At 41.9% G+C, this 19,805-nt stretch overlaps 1 protein-coding gene across 1 annotated transcript in view; it reads left to right on the forward strand.

Annotated features, from left to right (window-relative positions):
* The window catches only part of LOC121321907 (hexokinase-1), a 44,469-nt gene that overhangs the window by 16,678 nt on the left and 7,986 nt on the right, over positions 1 to 19,805 (forward strand). The window contains exons 3-9 of the mRNA XM_041261290.1: positions 9,221 to 9,369; positions 10,905 to 11,024; positions 11,750 to 11,845; positions 12,488 to 12,587; positions 13,405 to 13,588; positions 15,639 to 15,794; positions 16,594 to 16,827. Of these exons, the coding sequence (XP_041117224.1) occupies positions 9,221 to 9,369; positions 10,905 to 11,024; positions 11,750 to 11,845; positions 12,488 to 12,587; positions 13,405 to 13,588; positions 15,639 to 15,794; positions 16,594 to 16,827 (1,039 nt within the window). The remainder of the gene's footprint in view (positions 1 to 9,220; positions 9,370 to 10,904; positions 11,025 to 11,749; positions 11,846 to 12,487; positions 12,588 to 13,404; positions 13,589 to 15,638; positions 15,795 to 16,593; positions 16,828 to 19,805) is intronic.

The following is a 19,805-nucleotide window of genomic DNA, read 5'->3' on the forward strand; positions in this document are numbered from 1 at the left end:
AGTACATATTTAATAACAAGTTGTTTGTTATTTTGAGTTGTAAATATAAACATCTTTGCAGCAGTATGGTGTTTTTACGAAAATAAATACATTGTTTGGGATCTGAAATGATGTGATAAATCTTCTAATATTTAATAATATATTATATAATATATAATTATATATATATATATATATATATATATATATATATATATATATATATATATATATATACATATATACACACACACACACACACACACACACAGTTGAAGTCAAAGGTTGACATAGCCCAATGAAAATGTATAATTTCTAGAAATTTCCCGAAAACAAATAACTATAATCTTTTGTAGCAAAAGTTTTACTTTTGTGGATAAGGAAAAAAAATTAAAGAAATAGATGTCTTCAATTATTTCAGTAACTTTTTTGTGAAATTGATTAAAAATTTTGATCTGTTAATTAGTTTATTAATCGGTTTAATCTATCAATCGGAGCAGCCCTAATATACTGTATATAGTGTTGAGATATCTAGCATGGAATAACTTTTTCATATTGACTTGCCCTGACTGCGCATTTTTCTTACTGGATCTCAGTTTGGCTCATCTGGGTTATTCAGCTATCCTCATTCATAGAATAACTACAGCACTCTATGAACATTCAGGGTGTCTCCTCTATATAGCACTATAAAATAATAACATCATCAAAATAATCAGTTATAAGGGTCAAAATTAAAATCAATATAATAACTAAATAGAATAATATTGATATAAAATTAAACAAACTCATGTCTGCCATTTCAAACAAATTGTACATGCAATCTGAAAAAAGAATATAAAAAACTGGCAACAAAAGCAGGAGGATGTTTGTCAAGTTGTATTTGCCAGCACAGAAAGAGCAGGAGCCAGTGTGATGCACGTTACTTGATTAGAGGAGCTGAAGTCTGCATCTGAATCAGATTCACCCAATCATATTGCACAGTCTATAAATAGATGTGTCTCAACCCCATGAGAGACTGCAGTGTTAGGTAAAACTTAGTTTTCATGAAAATGTGTAAATCTTTTTTTGACTATGAACCTCTACTAACTCCTTGAGTAATCGAATCTCAGAATTATACATGCATGTCACGTGAGACACAATCAAAGGAACCCTATTCATAGAATTTCATTTGAAGAATGTTTTGTTCTGCTATTTTTTAAAGATCATTTTGATTAATTAAATCATGTTTTTTATTCATTAAACCTTTGTTCAACAGTTCAAGAGAGTGTTAGAAGTGTGTTCCTACACCATCTTTAACATGTGTATGAATAGGGCCCAGGGGAATTCTCAGGAGGGTATTTCAGGCAGTATCTGTCGTGTGTGACCATCTGCAGCCATTTAATGTTAATGCTTACAATCACTATAAAGCAGACACAACATGAAGATGTTTTTGGTATCCATTGCAATCACTCTGCAATCAATTTCCTCTGCTTCACATTCCATCATCACAAGCTGTGAGAGGTCCTGTAGTTGTTATGTCACCTATTGATGCTACCTGATTCTACACAAACTCTATCTGTCAAACACCAATATGCGGGCAGTGTTGTATGATGCTCTGCTATTGCAGCTCTGATTCCTGTAGGTGAGATGAGATGACATTAAGAAAGCCTGGCTCTTATGCATAGTGGTGTCACAAAGACGGCCGGAGTGGGTGGTGTCAGACCAGAAACAGGAAAATAAACAAAGAGAGTTGTGGAGTTTGGTGAAGCTGAGCGAATGCTTTCGCTCAGCATTTAATAAATAAACAGAACAGAAAATAAACGGTGGTAATAAACAAAAACACAAGGACACGGCACATTCGCCAAAATAAAAATACAAACAAAACGGACTAACAAAACATGGTGAGCAGATATTTTACTTTTATTATTTATGATCACAATGATTACCTCTGTCTCCTATCCTGTTCTCCACTTACCGAACACACCACCGCGAGTGGGTGAAAACATGTTGCTTTTATGCAGCTGTACCAAGACTCGATTGCTAATCAATCATTCAACTGGAGTCTCGGTACAACTGCACGTGAATTAATAAAGTGCAATTCCCCGTGTTCACATATTACATTTTACTTGCACGTGAAGTGCTGTGCAATCCTCGTGCCTAAATACAAATATACATTTTAAACACTCGTGTTACACAGACCCGTTTATATCCCAGTGTCACAGAGACGGCCGAAGTGGGCGGCATCAGAACCAGGAAAGGTAATGCAATACACAAAACACAGGACGGATGAAATGAAGTGATGAAGACGCCTGTTGGCGCCGGTTTAATACAAAATAAAAGGTTTAACAAACACGAAAAACACAGGACACGGCACTCTACGCCAAAATAAATAGACAAACGAAAACAGACTAAACTTAACAAAACGGTGCACGGACAGACACTGACAAACACGGTGAGCGGATACTTTCTCCTCTTATTATTATTATTATTATTATTATTATTATTATTATTATTATTATTATTATTACTACTGCTTATTTCCTCCGTCTCCAATCCCGTTCTCCGCTCACCGAACACCCAACCCCAGTATGTGACAACGTGCATCTATATATACTATTGTGCTGGGATTCAATTACCAATTAATTATTCACTTGAATCCCAGCACGTGAATTAATAAAGTGCAATTCCCCGTGCTCACATATTACTACATTTTACTTGCACGTGAAGTGCTGTGCAATCCTCGTGCCTAAATACAAATATACATTTTAAACACTCGTGTTACACAGACCCGTTTATATCCCGTGTACCAATGTCTATACACCAACATTTAAACACACCACACGCAACACATAACAGATAATATACACAGGGGCGGGCACTTTGTTACATATACCCCCTCCTTGTGCAAAGCACACATGGCCTCAATGGCCACCTCCCCCCTTAAAAGCCCAAAAGTCCCGCCCAAAGTCCTTGGCCAGGACCAGAGGCTTCCAGGGGCCCACAGGTCGTAATGCTGTCAGCGGGGTAGCATTCTCCTGCCAGGGTAGTCCTAGCAGCGGAAAGGCTGCTTGGGGTGTGGTCTCCTGACCTTCCCCCTTCTTCGGCGCCGGCAGCTCCCCTTGGTGGGGCTTCAACCACCGTTCTTCCTGCAGGGAAGAAACTGCAGAGGGAGCAGGTCTCCGGACCTCCCCCACGATCTCCGGCGGCGAAACTGCTGCTGGGGTTGGCGGTCTCCAGACCTCCTCCCCCTCCTCCGGCAGCGAAACTGCTGCTGGGGTTGGCGGTCTCCAGACCTCCTCCCCCTCCTCCGGCAGCGAAACTGCTGCTGGGGTTGGCGGTCTCCAGACCTCCTCCCCCTTCTTCGTGGCCGGCAGCTCCCCTTCGTGGGGTTCCGGCCACAGTACTTCCGGCTGTGATGCGGAGCGGCGGGCAACCCCAGGCGATGCAGAGCGGCGGGCAACCCCAGGCGATGCAGAGCGGCGGGCAACCCCAGGCGATGCAGAGCGGCGGGCAACCCCAGGCGATGCAGAGGGCATCCTTGGGCGAAGCGAGGCTGGCATCCTTGGGCGAAGCGAGGCTGGCATCCTTGGGCGAAGCGAGGCTGGCATCCTTGGGCGAAGCGAGGCTGGCATCCTTGGGCGAAGCGAGGCTGGCATCCCTGGGCGAAGCGAGGCTGGCATCCCTGGGCGAAGCGAGGCTGGCATCCCTGGGCGAAGCGAGGCTGGCAGTCAGGACAAGCTGGGGTGCGGGTGTTGGCCCTCTTTTCGGCCACTGCAGCCGGGAGGTTCTTCCCCGTGCTTCCCTCAGCAGCCTATGCAAGGGCTGCTGAGGACCCCCAGCATCTAGTCCTGGTCCTTCTGGTGCAGGGAGAGGCAGCTCCTGCTCCTCTCCCCCTGATGGAGGTGGAGGCAGAGGAAGCTCCAGCTCCTCTCCTCGTGATGGTGGGGGAAGTGATACCAGCAGGCATTCACCCTCTGCTGGTGGGGGAAGTGATACCAGCAGGCATTCACCCTCTGCTGGTGGACAGGGACCCAGCAGGCATTCACCCTCTGCTGGTGGCGGAGGCAGAGGTGCCTCCTGCTGCTCTGCTCCTGCCGGTGGAGGTGGCGGAGGCAGAGGCAGCTCCTGCTGCTCTGCTCCTGCCGGTGGAGGTGGCGGAGGCAGAGGCAGCTCCTGCTGCTCTCCCCCTGCCGGTGGAGGTGGCGGAGGCAGAGGCAGCTCCTGCTGCTCTCCCCCTGCCGGTGGAGGTGGCGGAGGCAGAGGCAGCTCCTGCTGCTCTCCCCCTGCCGGTGGAGGTGGCGGAGGCAGAGGCAGCTCCTGCTGCTCTCCCCCTGCCGGTGGAGGTGGCGGAGGCAGAGGCAGCTCCTGCTGCTCTCCCCCTGCCGGTGGAGGTGGCGGAGGCAGAGGCAGCTCCTGCTGCTCTCCTCCTGCCGGTGGAGGTGGTGGAGGCAGAGGCAGCTCCTGCTGCTCTCCCCCTGCTGGTGGAGGTGGCGGAGGCAGAGGCAGCTCCTGCTGCTCTGCGCCTGCTGGTGGAGGTGGCGGAGGCAGAGGCAGCTCCTGCTGCTCTGCTCCTGCCCATGGAGGTGGGAGCGGCGTGTAGTCTCCTGGTGGTGGAGGTGGGAGCGGTGTGTAGTCTCCCCTTGATACAGGGGACTGGTGCGGCTCTCCCTCACTTGCAGGGGACTGGTGCGGCTCTTCCTCCCTTGCAGGAGACTGGTGCGGCTGTGGAGACAGCGGTGGGACCTCTGCCTTCCTCTTCCCCTTTCCCCTTCTCTGCCACCTCCTCACCTTCCTCTCCTGCGGCAGTTCCTCCTCTCCTTCCTGGTAGGGGCAGCGCACCACCGGGTGCCCAAACTCCCCACAGGCAAGGCACCAGCCCTGGTCCTCCAGACCACCGAGGAACTCCTCCAGGTCCTGGCAGCCATCTCTCCAGTCCCAGCCTTCCATGTTTTATTTTTTTTGTTGTTGCTGTGGGTTTTTTTTTGTTTTTTTTTTTTTTTTTTTTTTTTTTTTTTTTGACAAAACACCTCTCCTGGTCTGACGCTTGGAGGCGCTGTTATCCCACTTCTGACACCACGTGTCACAGAGACGGCCGAAGTGGGCGGCGTCAGAACCAGGAAAAGGTAATGAAATACACAAAACACAGGACGGATGAAATGAAGTGATGAAGACGCCTGTTGGCGCCGGTTTAATACAAAATAAAAGGTTTACACAAACACGAAAAACACAGGACACGGCACTCTACGCCAAAATAAATAGACAAACGAAAACAGACTAAACTTAACAAAACGGTGCACGGACAGACACTGACAAACACGGTGAGCGGATACTTTCTCCTCTTATTATTTATTATTATTATTATTCTTATTATTATTATTATTACTACTTATTTCCTCCGTCTCCAATCCCGTTCTCCGCTCACCGAACACCCAACCCCAGTATGTGACAACGTGCATCTATATATACTATTGTGCTGGGATTCAATTACCAATTAATTATTCACTTGAATCCCAGCACGTGAATTAATAAAGTGCAATTCCCCGTGCTCACATATTACATTTTACTTGCACGTGAAGTGCTGTGCAATCCTCGTGCCTAAATACAAATATACATTTTAAACACTCGTGTTACACAGACCCGTTTATATCCCGTGTACCAATGTCTATACACCAACATTTAAACACACCACACGCAACACATAACAGATAATATACACAGGGGCGGGCACTTTGTTACACACCCGTGTACCAATGACTATACACCAACATTAAACACACAACATATAACAGAAAATACACACAGGGGCAGGCACTTCATCACAAGGGGGTAAGATGCTCACTTGCCTTGTATGCGGTCATCCGTTTGTATCCAACCTCCTTACTTTTACATAAATGTTTTCCATGCACTTGAGCAAGGTATCCTTTTTTTTTTAAATGCAAAAATAGAAACTGACCACAGAAATATATACAATTACATTTCTCTTTATTACATGTAGCAAAGCATAACTATAATGTCAGACTGGGTCGATTAAATCCATTGGTGCTCTAGAGCCAATCCTTCTTATTAGAAGTCAGTATGGTTAAGGGCAATGCAACTGATGCTGGAGAGCTGCCACATGGTTTCTTCCAATGCAAGGTGCTGCTAGCTATTTCATCATAACACAGCCTGATTGATGTTGTCAGTTGGCACGATGATGGCACCCCTTTGCATATCTCTATATCCTTCTGTCAGCACAAGAGTATTTAAATAAATATTATTGCTTCCAGGAAAATAGTGTTTCAATTCTTCTGCCAACAGCAATTCTGTATTGGTAACATGTTTCTTAGATTAGAATATAATTCAATTGATATGCTATCTAGTATATATCTGCTGATACCACACCTATGGAAGGGTACAAGTGATACATATAATGGAACTTTCACTCTTTGGAGTTTTTAAATTTGAAAATAAATGAATATCTCAAAAATGCTTGCATTTTACATGTATGTTCTTTGTCTAAATCAGTGGTGCACAACATACGGCCCACAGAGAGGCATTCTGTGGCCCGCAATACTTGATCTTTTTTAAATATAATTTTACAAAAAATAATTTTATTTACCAGTTTTACAGAACAGTGACTTTATTTGTATAATAACACCAATAAGTAAGTCTACTTTCTGTGTTCAAATAGGTATCCCGTCAATTAATCACCAGATACAATTCAGGAACATCGGAAATTCAATGAAACTTGGACTGGAAACTATTGCTTTATGGAAGACAGAGGATTAAAAATCTGTTTTAATTTGTAAGGGAGCTGTAATAGTCAAGCTATTTAAACATGCTGCCGCAAAACACCCATAGGTTCTCTGAAATTAAACAATCATTCCAGTATGTTGTGTTACATAAAAAGACCATGAATAATTGAATTGGTTTTTGTAAATTAGTTTAAATACATTAACCCGTTAACAAACCTTTATATTTTGGTCTTGTGTTGTACAACAAAACTATCTTTGACTGATTCTGAATACAGTTGTTCTAAAAAAAAAAAAAAAAAAAAAACCCTATTACTGTATTAGTGGCCCTCAGAAGTGAGGTAAGTTTTCAATCTGGCCCAGCCAGCAAAAAAATTGTGCACCACTGGTCTAAATGTTCACGTACTGTACTCTATTATACTAATTTACTATGCCAAGCTGATACCCTCTGATTTTAGTGTAAAGGTTTAGTGAATGATAATAGTAAACTAAACTGAAGCGTGGACACACATCCGTTGACACGCCATACTTTTTTTCCATCATGTTTCATTGGGGTCCCACATGTATCCAATCTTACCAACAGTTTGGGACTGACAAAATATTAATTACAAGAGGCAAGGTTGTTAAGGAGATCCTGAGTGGCTCACCTAGTAAAAGCCCCTATCACACTGCACGAATCACATCTCACTGCACTGCTGGGGACCCACCGCACTGCATGAATCACATCCCACTGCACTGCTGGGGACCCACAGCACTGCATGAATCACATCCCACTGCACTGCTGGGGACCCACAGCACTGCACGAATCACATCTCACTGCACTGCTGGGGACCCACAGCACTGCACGAATCACATCTCACTGCACTGCTGGGGACCCACAGCACTGCATGAATCACACCCCACTGCACTGCTGGGGACCCACCGCACTGCATGAATCACATCCCACTGCACTGCTGGGGACCCACAGCACTGCACGAATCACATCTCACTGCACTGCTGGGGACCCACAGCACTGCACGAATCACATCTCACTGCACTGCTGGGGACCCACAGCACTGCACGAATCACATCTCACTGCACTGCTGGGGACCCACAGCACTGCACGAATCACATCTCACTGCACTGCTGGGGACCCACAGCACTGCATGAATCACACCCCACTGCACTGCATGATTCACATCCCACTGCACTGCTGGGGACCCAGCGCACTGCATGAATCACATCCCACTGCACTGCTGGGGACCCAGCGCACTGCATGAATCACATCCCATTGTACTGTTGGGGACCCAGCGCACTGCATGATTCACATCCCATTGCACTGCACTAGCCTTTGCACTGCAGCAGGGTTACTGTGGGGAATCAAATGGGACCTCATGGAGCTCCAACCACTTTCCCAGGCTATGCCCTTGCCTCTAGGGATCAGTAGCCTGGTGACATCAATTGCTTTTGTTGATTATGTGAAGAGAATTGGCTCACTCACTGACCTTCAGTCCTCCAGATTGTAAGTGTGTTGCATGGGTTAGGGACATTCAAATTGGGCATTTCAGGGTAGAAGAAACTGATTTTTTTTTATTATTTTTTTTTTTTTAAACAGCCAATATCTGAATGAGAGAATAATTGCTTGTTCTCTGATTTTTTTAATGTGCTACTTGTCACATAAAGTCGTTACTGTGACATGCACTGAAACTAATGAAGGTAAAAGTTAATGATTGCCCAGTGATGAAGTTGAGTTTTCAAGTGCTTGATCAGGGATAATTGAAACACATATTTTTCGAGTGGAAGTTATCTGGTTTAATGTTTACTCATAGCTATTCCTGAGAGGCATTGGGTTGCTGTGGCTAGGTCTTGATAGGGGGTTGCAATGTAGTAGTAACAATGCTTGCTGCATGGACATCACGGTTTGAATGTCAAGTTATAAATAGCTGGCATTAAAGGATAGATGCTGCTGCCAAGAAGGCGGCCAGATCACTATAAAGAGAACTTGGCTTCTTACTGTTGTGAACAGAATCATATGTTGTCAGTGAAATGAAATGAAGTATCTTTTTATAACAATGTACTAACTGCTTAAGTTGTGTGATGTTGCCTAAAATGTAATATAGAGCTATTTTAAAAAGACTTTAATGGGCAAGACTTTCAAATGCCGCACTCACATTTTTAAGTAAATTCTTGCTATGGGTGTGAATCCCGGCACAGCTGTATATATAGAGGCACAAATCACTCACTCAGGGTTGGGTGTTCAGAGTGGAGAATGGGAGTAGAGACATGGGGTAAAAAGAAAACAAATGAACAATTGCTGTGCGTGCTGGTTCTACACCAGACCGCTACTTGTTATGGTGTTTGTCAGGGCTTGTTTGTGTGTTTCTTTTATCCAACATGCCTTTCTTTCTTTCAAATTTGATTGCTCGATGACCCTTCATAGAAACGTGTGCTAATTAGATTTTGAGGTGATCTGATTGTTATTTGGCAGACGGGTTAATATAACAATGGTATGTATATTTCATTTATGAGTTTATTCTTTGTTTTTTTTCCAGAAAAGGGAGATTTTATTGCACTGGATCTGGGAGGATCCAACTTTCGAATTTTAAGGGTGAAAGTTTCTCACGAAAAAAAGCAGACGGTTCAAATGGAAAGTCAAATCTACGACACTCCAGAGGACATCATGCATGGCAGTGGAACACGGGTACACCTCATTTCCAATTTCCATATTGTATGCTTGGGTGTACAGGGTAATGATGTAAAGAGAAGATGCACATTTATATAATCAGTGCTGAGGTTAATCACCAGTTGGTTACAAGGCAGACAGGAATATCAAGAACAAAAACATTGGTCCGTTAAAGTGCAGATAATCTAATCGTCCACTGAAAAAGACTCGGGACATTCGTGAGTAGCAGACAAACTGAACACATCTGCGACACTTCTATGCAAAAACCAATCACTCTGTATTTTATCTTTACTGTAACAAATATACAGGATGCACCACAATAACATTGTGTGCAGGTTGAGCCATTTAGGCAGTGCAGGTTTGCTTCAGGACATTGTGTAGTCGTTGCTGAGGATTCCACATAGAGTGTTGCGTTGGCTCCTTACCTTGCTACAATACCCCCTGCAGGCCAGGCGCCTGGTGAGCTCAAGTGGACACTTGCATGTCTGGTCTTTTTCCTACAGAGACCGATAGCTCCACGTACTAAGCACTCAGAAACAGTGAGAGTTCTTTAATAGGACAATGGATACAGTTCAGTCTCACTTGATTAAGTACTCTCAGTTTTATGTTGTATTTTTGTATACCTTTTTTATTAGCATATGAGAGTATTCTTTAAGCTAACCATTAAGAAAAAATGATGATCCTGTCAGTGTAACATAATACTAGTGGTTTATAGTTAACATACAGAACTGCTGCATTTACAAATTGTTTTCTGATTGTATTTATTCACTTTTAAGAAGAAACCACCTGGGAATGAGGAATGATCAACCATGTATAGGGAAAGCTGCATATCTGGACTAATTAAAGATAAAGGGAGATGTGCATTATTGATGTTCTGTGGATATTAAAAGCTCATAGTTTGCTGAAATATGCTATTGATGAGATATTCCCAATACAGAACAATGTATCTCTGTCACAACATTACAAGCTACAGAGCCCCACAATCATTAGAGTTCACAAGAAAATGTAATTCCTCAGTGACTGTGGGTGTGTTAAGTAACCGAGCCTCTCAGAGCAGTTCAGTGAAAGAGCCCACTTAATGGCATTCTCAGTTCCAGAACTCAGTTCACTTCCAATTCTCAGTGAGCAGAAAAAGTCTCGCTCAGAGCCACTCAATTAGTTACGCACCCTTTATTTCTGCACACTCTGCTTAACCGGATCTTGATGACAGTCCAGTTTGTCTACATTCCAGTGAAGATTTTGTAATTTTAGCAGTAGAGGTTCCTTCAAATCTTATTGTAATACACTGTGAGTTTAACATTTTAATGTATGTAAATACCAAAAATAAATTTATGGCATTAAAAACAATTATTGCAGAAGATAGATTTCTCTGATTTTTTTTTTCTTTAGATTTACACACCATACCATGCGATTTATTTCACAGGTAGTAGGTAAATATTCTTTAAGCAAATACACTTGTTAACAGCAAATCTTCTGCGTGACCTTTCAATGCACACGTTCCTGAAATTAAATGAAAATACGAATGCTTGCGATCTGGTGCGATTTCTCTGCAGCTGTTTGACCATGTGGCCGAATGCCTGGGAGATTTTATGGAGAAACAGCAAATCAAAGACAAGAAGCTGCCAGTGGGGTTTACCTTCTCTTTCCCCTGCAGTCAAACCAAATTGGATGAGGTAATATAGAATGTTTTTCTCAGTGTATGAAATTTAAAAAAGTAAAGTGTTCAAAGAGTGTATACCGAAGAAATTCTTAGCAAAATCAGTTAGATATTGCTACATACACTGCTTGGCCACATTATTATGACCTGTCTACCCAGGCATTTTCTCCTGATAGATCCTGGTTCCTCTGATTACTCTGGAAGGCTGATTGCAATGCCATAGTTTTTGTAAGTATTGTAGCGGATCAAGTAAATAATGTTGTACCCTGATGGCGATGGCTACTTTCAGGACTATAATGAACCCATCCACCGTGCCAGGATTGTGCACAAACGCTTTGAGGAGCATGACACCATGGCCACCACAATTCCCAGATCTCACAATTGAGCATGAATTTTAACGAGGCATTCATCATCATGATCTCGCTCTGCACCAATTGCTTAAAATATTAATGAAGGAATGGCTTAACATCCCATGAGACACCTTCCAGCCCCTTGTGGAGTCTGTGCCACACCATGTGTCAAGGCTGTGATCATGGCAAGCCGTGGCCCAACACAATATTACGTACAGATCCTAATAAAGTGGCCAGGCAGTGTATTTCTATCAAACACAGTTTAATTGAAATCACATACTCTATATTTGCTAGAACACACAAGGATGTAGCTGTAAAGTACAAGTTTATTTATGCATTTTCTTGTGTAAAACAGTGTTCTACCTATGTTCTCTTTGTTTGTGTGTTGCAGGGTGTTTTGATAACGTGGACAAAACGGTTTAAAGCAAGTGGTGTTGAGGGAATGGATGTGGTGAAGCTGCTGAACAAGGCCATAAAGAAGCGAGGGGTATGTTCATTCTTTTGTTTTTAGGCCTGCTTACTGTCAATAACTGACCTAAGGTAACTGGTCTGTTATTTTAGGTAATTCCCTCTGTGTCTTCTATTATTGCTTAATTAGGAAGTCATCAAATCAAAGGAAGTTATAATGATGTTGTATAATACACTGGTCCAATTCTGATGACCACAGTGGTAAACTAAGAGCAATCTGACTAATCCCAGGGTTTAAGAATGAGCTGACTCTATTTAGCCTGGGACAATGAATAATTAGGGCGGACTTGATTTGAAGTCTTTAAAATCTTAAAAGTTAACCCTAACCAATATTTTTGGTGAAACACAGAAACTAGGATCAGAGGATGCATTTAGAAGTTAAGTGGAGATAGACTAAGAACAGAGGGTAGGAGACACTTCTTTACACAGAGTGGTGAGGGGATAGAAGGGGTTACCTAGTCATGTTGTTGATGTTGAGTCACTGGGATTCTTTTAAGACCCAACTTTTTGAGATCAGAGTTTTGAAATCAATCAGCTGCTGGGACCAAACGGACACAAATTGGCCGAATGGCCTTCTTTAATTCGTAAATGTTCTTATGTTCTTAATTATACCATAGAGAAAGAGAAGAGGATGATTAATTGTCATCTAATTTTTTTAAAGGATTATGAAGCTGATATAATGGCTGTCGTGAATGATACAGTTGGAACAATGATGACTTGTGGATTCGATGACCAGCGCTGTGAAGTAGGCGTCATTATAGGTAAATATCTGTTAGTGTTCCATAACTGTGTGCACTGTGTGTGTGTGTGTGTGTGTGTGTGTGTGTGTGTGTGTGTGTGTGTGTGTGTGTGTTTATATTTGCTATTATTGTTTTATTCTGGGAATAAAGTGCTTGTATTCCAAACATTATTCCAATGAGATTTTCAGCAAATTCCACTTGTAATATACATGTAACCTCATCCACAAGGGTTAGAATCACAACAGAGAATATTTGTTTAACTTATTGTGGCAATAAACCTTTCAACACAGTACTGATTATTTTCATGTTTTTAGTCATAAATCTGACATGTGGAAGCTACTACGTTTATTTTATTAATTATTTAGTCTGGTCATTTACAGTGACACTGCTATTGGTTTAATGACACCGTGATTCATCCTATACAGTCAGCAGCAGCAAATCAAGGAGTTAGAACAGTTTGTAGACTCCCAGGTGGATTTGCATGTGACCCACTAGATTCACAGAGGGAGGTGGGTAAACCAGACAGGGAATGGACAGTAGTTAGAGGGAAATGGAAAAGGGGGAATAGTGTAGAGCAGTTTAGCAGCATGCAGGAGGAGAGTAGAGGAACCTGGAGTAGGATAGCGACCAGGGGGAGTAAAGTGAAGAGTTGCAGTGGGCTACAGAACAGGTTCATAATACAGTGTAAGATAATGTTGGTGCTACAAGCAAGCCTATTGATCTACAGAGAGGCAGAAAATCATTGTGGGGGTTTCAGTTATAAGGCATTTCATACCCAAGTTGTGGTTACAATATGAAAGAGGATTTGTTTTAACCCAGTGCTTCTCAATCTCTTCAGGTACAGGTACCAATGCGTGTTACATGGAGGAGATGAGACACATTGATCTGGTGGAAGGGGACGAGGGGAGGATGTGCATCAACACTGAATGGGGATCATTCGGGGACGACGGCTCACTGGAAGACATCCGCACTGAGTTCGACAGAGAGATCGACCGCGGATCCCTTAACCCAGGGAAACAGCTGTGAGTAACTGGTAACCTTTAGGCTGAATACAGTATGGGCAACCTGCATAGCATTGTACTGCTGAAGGTTTTATCATGAGATTGAAAATAACTACTTTATAGTTTTAGAGTACTGGTACTTTACTCTAATTAACATAATGATAAATATAGATTCAAATCTATATAATTAGCATGTCATCAAAAGTACCTTTTGTATACACATGCTCCCTAGAGAAAGGTATTTTAGGCTTATCCAACTTTGGGCAGCTAGCTCTTTTTGATGAAAAGCTGTTTGGAAACACGTATACAAATATTAGGAAGTATGTGAAGTATGAGAAAAATTAATATCAAATGCCAGGTTTTCATTTAGCAAGTTCTACCAAGTTTTTTGTGAAAAGTATAGAAAAGTGGTTTAGTAAATCATTGTAAGGCCTATTTTAGTCTGCGAGAAGTGCATAGTCTTCTAATACTGCTGTACTGGGTACCACTAAGGCACATCTTCATATGACTCATTACATTTATTATCGTAAGAATGTGAATGTCCAGACCAAAACTCTTATTGAAAGAACATATGTATTTTATTAAATAGTATAGGAGAAGACACTCCGAAACTACAATCTTCTGAGCACAACTGTGCTCTGTAGGTCCCGGGGAAGGTGGTGCTTGTGTCCGTGCTGTGCGTGTGCCGTGAAGGAAGGTGCTCAGGGTTTTGTGCTGCCTCTGTGGCTGCAGCACCTGGATCGCTCACTCCTCCTCTGGAATTCAAACAAAACAACAAACCTCCAAACTCCTCCCTGTTACCAGCCCGTTGCCATGGTTTATCCAATCACTGCCTGACCCGTATCTGATCGCAGTGGAGTTTTTTAGATTACTTGCAGCTATGCTTTTTACCAAGATGGCCGACTTCCAGTTTCCACCTACCATCAGGTCCGCCAGTCAAGGGGAAAACATACAACCAGCCTTACACAGTGTCTTTTCTGGGAGGGAGGGATATTTACAGTTCAGATACCTTCACTGTCTGTCACACCAGGGTAAACACATCACAGTTTGCTATTGTAACACAAACAGCGTCAAAGTAGAAGAAAAGAAAGATGCTTCCCAGGCATACATAAGTTTCTTCAGGAGAAAGTAACGTGCATACAGGGTGCATTCGTAACCTCGCTCTCAGAGGGTCAGAGTGCACTCTAGCCATTCGTAACCTCCTAGAGCACTGGTAGATTTTCAGTAAGGCATTACAATATGGCGGATGTCATTCTGGGTAGGGGTGGGTGCTTTGTGGGGTGGTGGGGGTTAGTTTGGGCATCCGAATGTTTAGATTCAACTCAATGCCCTCCTAGTGGTTTAACATGTTATAATATTATATTTAGAATGCATTTTTTGTCATAAAGAGAAGACAATTAACCATGTTCTCTGTCTCTATGTAGAATATAGCAAACAATGATTAAGAAGTGATTATTGTGAACAAATTTACGAATGAGAGGACATTGGGCTAATCTGTGCTCGTCCGGTTCTAGAAGCTGATTGACCTCAAACTTTGTCAAGTTCGTTCTTAAAGAATCCCAGTGATTCAGCATCAACAACATGACTAGGTATTTCAAAACAAAGTTGGTATTTGTAAATGAATACTAACAATAACTAATTAATTAATTAATAGATAAATAAATAAATAAATGATTAATTCAGCAAAACCTTCTGTCCCCCTACTGCCATTATATTATAATTATTAGCACCCATATTGCAGCCCTCGTTTGATGCCCCCATGTTTAATCTAGAAACTGCAACTGTGTTCCAACAGAAATCCATACTCTGAAGAGAGTGAGATTGAGTTTACAAACATAACCATAAAAAGGTTCTACAACAAAGAGAAGAAAACTGAGAAACAGAACAGCATTACTGTATAGGTATTAAAAACAGAAGGATTGGAACAGAAGGAACTCAATGGTGTCAATGTACGACTGAGTGGAAGCAATGCTCATACAGCTGTCGTCACAGAGCAGTCATCTGGCAGCACCTTCCGGTAATGGCTGAAATAAATGCACAGCATTAACTAGCTCTTCTTTATCTTGCCCAGGTTCGAGAAGATGGTGAGTGGAATGTACATGGGGGAACTTGTGAGGCTCATCCTGGTAAAAATGGCCAAAGAGGGTCTGCTGTTCGAGGGCAGGATCACACCCGAGCTTCTCACCAAAGGGACGTTTGAAACGAAACACATATCAGCTATAGAGAAGTAAGCTGAACTATTTCTTCTGTGTGTACAAGCATTTCATATAACCTCAGAGGGCAACAAAAAATGATTCAGTAATAGTAAAAGTTAAAAAGTACTATAAAAAAAAAACAAATACACATGTTTTTAAAAGTGATGTTCATACATATTAGGTAAGATTTTTTCAACTGTATGTACTTTAACTGTATTTTATTTCATCTTATGTCCCCGCTCCCCCCACATTTCCCTCTCATTTACATAACTAAACAAAAACTGGGGCATGGGATCAAGGTTAGAGCAGGTTTACAATTGAAAGGGTTTTAGTATTTAGAATGTGTTGTTTGGATCATTAAACGAGACCACAGTATTATTTGTTCAATAGTGCTGCTGTTTAGATGATTGAATTAACCCTTCCTAATGTTTTCAAATGAGTTCCCCCACTGGAAAATGCAACTGGCCTTCCAAGGCCTTACTTGTATATATTGGTCCCCATACCATAGATATTGACATATTGTGTGCTTTCCAATTCTCAATCTTTCAGCTGTCTGTTAAGCTCAGGGAACACAAAGCCGCTTTTTCAGGAACATGGGCTTGAAACCTGGTTCCAGGAGACTGGGAAACCTAGTTTGAGGCAACTTTGCTGTATCAAACTCCATGTCTCCCCTGGTATGCCATGCAGTGGCTTGAAACCCTAGTCTCCAGAAACAAAGTTCCAAGCCGCAAAGTGGCTTTGTGTTTTACTGTTACTAGTTGCTACAACTCTAAAACGTGTATAATCCAGTACATTCCACATGCATTCATTCCCTTTCTTTTTTCTTCTCAGGAACAAAGAGGGTCTAACCAAAGCTAAAGATATCCTGGCCCGGCTGGGAGTAGAGCCTTCGCACGAGGACTGCATCGCTGTGCAGCATGTGTGCACCATTGTGTCCTTCCGCTCTGCCAACCTCATCGCTGCCACACTGGGGGGCATCCTCGGCCGTCTCCGTGACAACAAGGGGGTGCCCAGACTGCGCACCACCGTCGGGATTGATGGGTCTCTCTACAAGATGCACCCACAGTAGGCACTCTTTATTTTTATTGTCTCTTGTATTTTGGGGGCACAATTTGAATATTGAGTTAATGACCTGGGAAAGTGCTTTTTTGAAAATAATTTTGAAAAGCCCAGCTTCTTAACAAAGTTGCCAGAACGTCTAATTACACTTTCTCATTCTGGTTAATGAATTTCCACTTTAGCGCTTTCTTCAAAATAGGGTTCATAAGTATGAATATACAGTGGTCTGCAGAAGTATTGACCCCCCTGCAAAGTTTTCACATTTTGTTGTCACCTGAGCATACTCCAGGACGCTTTCAAATTAGACTTTACATGTAGAATCTACACAAACTACTCCACGTTGATAAAGTAAAAAAATGCATATGGAATATAAATAAGTAAGATTTACAGAGAAAAACAGATTAATCTCAGTTGCATAAGTATTCAACCCCTTTGCTACTGCTGCCTTAAATCAGCTCAGGTGCAAATGATTAGTTTGAAAAGTCACAAAATTAGTGAAATGGTTTCAGTCTGTGTGTACTCAAAGTGGTTTAACTTGTAGATAATTTCCCTCCAGTACATAAAGACTTTCAAGCTGCAACTCACATAGTGATCCAACAAAGTAACCATGAAGACCAAGGAGCTTTCGAAACAAGTTACAGATAAAGTGGTACAGAGTGGTAGAGAGCAGAAAATTTAAAAGACGCTGATTATCCCTCCCAGCACAGTAAAGTCCATCATTAAGAAGTGGACGATGCACCCCGACACTAACCAGATCAGGTTGACCTCCCAAATTGAGCAGCTGGGCAAGCAGGAAACTGGTTTCAGAGGTCACTCTGAAGCCAACAATGACCTTGAGAGATCTACAAAGTTCTGTGTCTGAGATGGGAGTCAGTGTTCACACACCAACAATAAGCTGGTCCCTACACAAAGCTGGACTGTATGGACAGGTGGCAAGAAAAAAGCCATTACTCAAAAAGCCTCATCTTAAAGCACATATGGAGTTTATAAAAAAGCATGTAGATGATACTGCAGACATGTGGAAAAAGGTTTTGTGGTCAGATGAGACAAAAATGTAACTTTTCGGTCTAAATTCCAAGCGTTAAATCTGGCGCAAGCCCAACACTGCACATCACCCAGTCAACACAATCCCAACTGTCAAGCATGGTGGTGGCAGCATCATGTTATGGGGATGCTTCTCTTCAGCAAGGACTGGGAAGCTTATCAGGCTAGCGGGGAGAATGGATTGTGAAAAATATAGACGAATCCTTGAGGAAAACCACTTGAGTCAGCCAAGATTGAAACTGGGGAGGAAATTCACATTTCAGCAGGACAATGACCAGAAGCACAAAGCCAAAGCCACACTGGAGTGGTTGAACAAGAAGATAATTAAAGTTCTTGAGTGGCCCAGTCAAAGTCCTGACTTGAATCCAATCGAAAATTTATGGTGAGACTTGAAGATTGCAGTCCATTGACGATCCCCAACGAACTAGAGCAATTTTCCCATGAAGAATGGGTAAAAATGTCACCTTCCTAATGTGCAAAGCTAGTAGAGACCTATCCAAAAAGACTCATAGGAGTAATTGCTGCAAAATATGCTTCTACCAAGTACTGACTAGTGGCCGAATACTTATGCAACCAGTAAATTTCATTTAGTAAATTTTCTTTGCAGGTTTTGCTGACATTTAACCTTCTCCTCATATAAGTGTTCAGTTTAACCACTACAGCTTTGAATAAAAAACGTTTGTTTAAAAAACTGAATAAATTATTTGTAATTCAACAAAATGTGACATTATTGATAGGGAGTGAATATTTCTGCAAACCACTGTACATGTTTGATGCGTGTAGATTTTGGGACATCAAGGGGCTAACCACTGTACAATACATTACTAATTGGATGCAAGCACACCTTATTCCTCAGTCCTGGGCTATCAAGATAACCATCATGCTGAATTGTAATGTTCTAATGTATTGTGGAATAATGCTTAACTGAGACCATTAAAAATGCAGCTTGTGTAACTCTGAAACCCAAGCTCCAGAGGGGAAGGGCTAGTGAATCAGCTGGCTGTAACACCTAGCCCCCAGCTTCTATTTTAAAACAGCCAACATAAGCCGACATAATCTTAGTAAAAGGTTACCCCTGCAACCTGAAACCTGTGTTTGGTGAAAGGCTGTCTGTCGTATAAATGACAAGCTTCTCCTTTTGAGAGCACAATGTGTAAAGACTAAATACTGGACCTGGATATCTGGTTACAGTAGTTTGTGAATTCTTTTGAGAGCACAATGTGTAAAGACTAAATACTGGACCTGGATATCTGGTTACAGTAGTTTGTGAATTCTTTTGACAAATCTAAAATGCCACCCTGTTTTTTATCTCAACAAATAATCATTTTGAACTACTGACTGTATTCAGAAATGATTCAAAATAATTCTTAGTGGTACTGACCATGCTGTGGAGCTGATAACACATTACTACCTGCTGTGTTGTACATATCACTAAAATCTTTTTCAATAACCATTAATGATTGTTCTGACACTTTTATTTTCTACAATATAAATCCTTGGCAGTAGATCGGTATGTACCATATTTCCATATGATAACGGATGTATGAACGTCCCTGTCCGTCTAAATGTCACTGACTCTGACTGGTATATATATATAATTCACATTGGTTTTTATCTGTACAATCTGTTTATAGTTGTAGATTATTGAGAAAGCAGGTCCATAGGAATTGTCATGCATATTCATATACCTGTTGACCCCCCAACAGCGAGCACAAATGAGCTTTGTTATAAAATCTACCACATGTTCAATACTTTATCCCAGTGTTTTACAGTATCTTGCTGCCTGTTTACCTCATTCGCTCATATTTTATTTTTTAGAACTTCTTACTACATTTTGATAATAACGTTTTCAGAGTGTACTACAAAACCAGTAGCGCCATGCTCTGACCCCTCTAAATGTTCAGTTTTACAGCCCGCAAGTTCCCTTCATGTCTAACCAA

Source organism: Polyodon spathula, chromosome 10 (genome assembly GCF_017654505.1).
Source record: "Polyodon spathula isolate WHYD16114869_AA chromosome 10, ASM1765450v1, whole genome shotgun sequence".
NCBI lineage: Eukaryota > Metazoa > Chordata > Actinopteri > Acipenseriformes > Polyodontidae > Polyodon > Polyodon spathula.